This window comes from Oryctolagus cuniculus, chromosome 5, assembly GCF_964237555.1.
Source record: "Oryctolagus cuniculus chromosome 5, mOryCun1.1, whole genome shotgun sequence".
Classification (NCBI taxonomy): Eukaryota; Metazoa; Chordata; class Mammalia; order Lagomorpha; family Leporidae; genus Oryctolagus; species Oryctolagus cuniculus.
Window position 1 is genome coordinate 140,843,482 of NC_091436.1, and position 5,103 is coordinate 140,848,584.

General features: G+C 38.1%; 1 protein-coding gene across 1 annotated transcript; it reads right to left on the minus strand.

Moving 5' to 3' along the window:
* Nucleotides 1-2,678: 2,678 nt before the first annotated feature.
* On the minus strand, nucleotides 2,679-4,477 carry LOC100341619 (olfactory receptor 12D2). The gene is made up of 2 exons (XM_008262633.4): nucleotides 4,355-4,477; nucleotides 2,679-3,760 (listed from the first exon to the last, which is right to left on the minus strand). Exons 1-2 carry the CDS (start codon nucleotides 4,383-4,385, stop codon nucleotides 2,832-2,834), a joined length of 960 nt encoding a protein of 319 aa, XP_008260855.2. The 5' UTR covers nucleotides 4,386-4,477; the 3' UTR covers nucleotides 2,679-2,831.
* Nucleotides 4,478-5,103: the final 626 nt, after the last annotated feature.

The following is a 5,103-nucleotide window of genomic DNA, read 5'->3' on the forward strand; positions in this document are numbered from 1 at the left end:
TTTTCACAGTCTCAGTTCAGTAGCACCACAAATTCACTAGGTCCTAATCTCCTGTTAATTCACCCCGCCCATAGTCAGGTTTTTCTGCTTGGCTCAGGGCTGGTGCAGACCTGAGGTCGCCCTGCTTATGACGTATGTCCAAGATGGAGCCTGCTCTTTGTCTTGCTTGCCTTTGAGTGGTGAGCAGAGAGAGAGAAACCTGTGTCTGTACCAGTCACTTTTTTTTCTCTCTCTCTCTTCTAGTTAGCCTGGTGAACTCCCCCCCCCCCCGCCGTGGCATCGTTCCCTCTAGTCTCCTCTTTCCGCTTGCCTGCCGGTGTCTCGGGCTATTGAGGTTCTGCTCACCTCGCCTTCCAGCACTGGTGTGTTGAGTCTGCCGCTGGTGTCCCGAACTGTGGGCTCCCATGCTCTCCACGCAGGTCCACTGTGAATCATGCATTCCAGAAGAGTTTCTTCTGCTGTTTCTTCCCCTACTCTTCCTTGAACCTGCAGTATCTCCACTTTTATTAAACTGTCTCTCCCCGGACTATCAGTGTGCTCCCTTCCTATTCTGCCATCTTGCCTCCTCCTCGATAACATGTTTCTCTTGGCTTTTTCTAGGTCATTTTCTCTTCAGCAGGAACTCTATGGTAGTCATTCTTCTTAGCTATAGTGTCAGTCCTTTTGGGCTCATGGTCTCTATTATAAAAATTCTCTCATGCAGAACTTTTTTACATTTAGCATTTCTAGGTATTTTGTTTGACTAAAATAATAAAAATAAAATAATAAACCAATTATTTTAACATGAAAAGCATCTTGTGTACTAAGTGGTATGGCTCTTGTGCTCAAATAGGGGATGATATTTCAAGACGAATGCTTGTCTCTTACAATTGCTTTAACCTAGGCTTCTCCTTTCACTTTCCCCTTTTTAGGACTTAAATATTTGGAAAACTTTATTATGATACTGCAAAATGATACTGATTTTCATATTACAGAGGTGTCTTTAGAATGTTATTTGTTATATCACAAAGTTGCAAAAGTAGAGTGTTTTCAGGGAAGCATCTAGAAAGTTAGAAATTGGCAGTTTTCATATTCAATGCAGTATGAAATCTAAACTTTTCTTTATGTCTCAAGTGGGAGTAAAAATTACAATCTCAGTGAAGGCCAGTCTGATAATATCTAACAGGAATATAATACCCCCATCCCTGGACCCAACATTTCAACTCTAGGAATTTATTTTATAAACAGATTTTAGCAAAATGATGCATGTGCTCTTAGGCATTGCAGCAAAAATTGGAACTAACATAGATATTCTGTGAGTGGGGACTGATTTATCTGTAGGAAGAAATACCTATATTTCTTGCTGTTTGCAGAAATCTATGAAGGGACAGGTAACAAATAGTAATAGTGGTTGCCTATGAGGGGTAGTAGGGAGGTCGGGGACCTGGATGTGGGACAAAGGTCTGTCACCATCCTGTGTTGATAATGTGGCAGATATGCAAATTGAAACAGAATAAAAAGATTTACAGTAATAGTGAAATATGTGAAAGATAAAGTTGTTCTGCATCTTGGTTTGTTCAAGTAACAACATATTTTTGCTTTCTCTGAGTCTGGCTAATATAATTTAGCACAGTGTCTTCTAATTCTATCCACATTGCTGGAAATATCAGGATTTCATTTGCTTTTCTGACTGAATAATATTTTATTGTGTATATATACCACATTTTCTTCATATATTCATCAATCAGTAGACACATAAGTTGATTCCATATCTTGACTATTATGACTAACACTACAAATTTTTTGTTCCATTCTTTAAAAAATAAATATTTGTATTTGCCTTTGTATACTTAATGGATCTCTGCACAGACAAACAAAAAAATGCTGATATTGGTTCCCCATGAAAGATAAAATGGTGGCTGGGGATAGGGATATGGGGGAAAGGCTTGATACTATTCAATAAAATTTGGGTAAAATTTGGATAGTGATTTTTGAATCACTATATATCAAAACAATAATAAAAAAGATCAACCAAAAAAACCAATCATGATGCACCTCTTAAATTTCCCTTCACTAATGTGTAACATGGCATTTACTCTAACAATTAAATAAGTGTAGCCTTAAAATTAAAATCCTCAAAATATGAAAGCTCAATATTTTATTGATCACATAAAGTGCATTAACCTATATGGATTATAGAGTTATATGGGCTTATATATAATCAACTATTGCAACACAAGGATAATTTAACCATATTTCTAGACCCAAATGTAAAGATGAACATATTGAATATATAACAAAGAAATTTTATAAACTGATTATTTTCTATAATTTTTTAAATTTATATTATATGAACAAATTTCATGTATTTTATACATACAGATTTAGGAGCAAAGTAATTCTTCCTATCCTACCCTCCCTCCCACACACACTCCCACTCTTCTTCCTCCTTCCTTTCTTATTCTTTTAATTTTTACAATGATGTGTTTTCAGTTTATTTTATAATCATAAGATTTACCCTCAACTAAGTAAAGAATTCAATGAATAGAACAAAAAATACTGCACCTCAACAGTAGAGACAAAGGCTATAAATAGTTATCAATTTTATCAATTGATATTACAAAAAAACCCTCAGCATTGAGTCCATTGCTAGTGTCACAACTGTTCAAATTTCCTTATATTATGTAGGAAATGCATTTAATACAACAGATTGGACTTTACCAGATTTTTTACTTTATGCAATTCTCTGTTATAATATGCTACATAATTTGAGAAGCAGTTATAATTCCCATATCAAACTTCTAATTGCTTAGTTAGTTGTGTCTTAGAAGAGTTTTCTATAACCCTTGAAGTCAGAGTCTCTTTCTTATAGCCCTACCCAAGGCACTCTTCACTTCCTTGTTTCTCAAAGTGTAGATGAGTGGATTTAGCACTGGAGTGACCACACTGTACATGACGGCAATGATCCGGTCCTGATCCATGGAGCTCCTTGAGGCAGGAAGAATGTAGGTGAAGAGAACAGGCACAAAGAAAAGAATAACTACCATGAAGTGAGAGGCACAAGTGGACAGAGTTTTATGAAGCATCCTGCAAGAACCAGTCTTGAAGAACAAATAGATAATAATGTAGCAATAAGAGAGAAGTGTCAGAAAGAAGGGGCCCATGGCAATGGTCCCTGTGACAGTATTGAGCAGCCACTGGTTGAGCTCAGTGTTCCCACAGGCCAGCTTCAGCAATGGCTTAATATCACAGAAGAAGTGGTGGATCTGGTTAGAAGCACAGAAGTCCAAACGAGAGGTCATAATGGAGTGCAGTAGGGCATGGAAAAAGCCAATGGTCCAGATTGTGATAGCCATCTGTGTGCAGAGCTGACGACTCATGATGAGAGTGTAGTGGAGAGGCTTGCAGATAGCTACAAAGCGGTCAAAGGCCATCACGGCCAGCAACATGGCCTCTGTGCTACCTAGGAAGTGGAAGAAATGCAGCTGGCTCATGCATCCCAAGAAAGAAATGGTTCTCTGTGTGGAGAGGAAGTTCTCCAGCATCTTTGGCAGAGTCACTGTGGAGTAACAGATATCTAGACAAGACAGGTTTCCCAAGAAGAAATACATAGGTGAGTGGAGTCTTGGATCAGAGATGACAACTGTAAGGATGGTACCATTCCCAGTCACATTGGCAAAGTAGATGGTGAGGAAAACCACAAACAGAAAAGGCTCTGGGTCCTGGATGTCTGTTACTCCCAGGAGGAGAAATTCACTGACTGGGGTTTGATTCAGCATCACTGAAAAGAAAAGAGAAAGTAATAAATGGAACAACATCTTTAATGTGGATCCATCTTTACAGTTTAGTGCTGACTCCCCAAATCAAAAGTATTGTGAGGGGATGTATTATTGTTTTACACAATCTCGACCCCAGAGTCTGTGTAACATTTGGGCCTTGAGATTGCTCCATCAAGGCTGCAGGTCTGCTATGGATTGTAACTCAACAATGCTCTTTTATTATATTTATCATCTAGATTTGTCTTTCTCCCTGGATTCAGAGTTAGATGTAAGTTAACCATCTTTGGTTCTGAACAACTGTGTTCTGATACAACTTCATTCTCATCTTTCTAAGTTATATAAGGGAGCAGTTTTTCAAGTAATCTACATACTGCTATCTCTTAATAGCACTGGATGGGAGATCTTATTCTGTTTTCGTTTTTGTCTATCTCTGAAATAAATAAATAAAGATTAAAAATAAAATAACAATAATTTCTTTAACTCAGAATGTGAGCAGAGTTAGTGATGTTATTTATTTATCTATTCCTGTTCTATATCCCTGAAAAACCTGGAGCCCTGTCAGTTTAGGAAACCAGATCACACTAATCAGAATTTACCTGAATGTACTTGAAGTTTTATCCCTGCCATATAATGCTGAGCTTAGTCTCTTCCAACAATCTCAGCTTTAACATTTGCCAGTATAGGCTCCCTTAGTGGCTGGCATTGTGACAGAGCAGGTTGTGCTTATGTCACAGTGACTGTGAGAATGACATTCCATGTCAGATTGCTGGTTTGAGTCCTGGTTGTTTTACTTCCAATGAAGCTCCCTGTTAATGTACCTGGCATGGCAGCAGATTATACTGCAAGTATTTATTCCCTGACACCCAATTGGGAGACCAGGATGTAGTTCCTGGGTTCTGGGTTTGGTTTTGCCAGACCTGAATTTTGCAGCCGTTTGGGGAGTGTACTAACAGATTAAGATCTCTCTCTCTCTCTGTCCCTTCCCCACTCTCTGTCACTCTTGCTCCCCTTTTCAATGTAATAAATGACCAAAAATACTTTTGAGTATTAAATATAGGCTCACATATTGCTTATTTGAGTCAAATGTCATTGTTATTCTAAGGTTTAGTTGCTCTAGGAGTCTTTTTCCTTTCCCAAATGCCTGACTGAATTCTTTCCCAGAATTCCAACTGTTGTGGCCATTTTGATAGTAGGTGAAGATCTCTTCTTCTCTCCTTGTCTCTTCCTCTCTTTCTGTACCTTTGCCTTTCAAATAAATAAATTAAAAAAATTCTTCCAGTGATATCAATAGCTCCTCCTTCACTTCACCTAACACTGTCATTTCCCTTAGTATCTGTGATTTCAG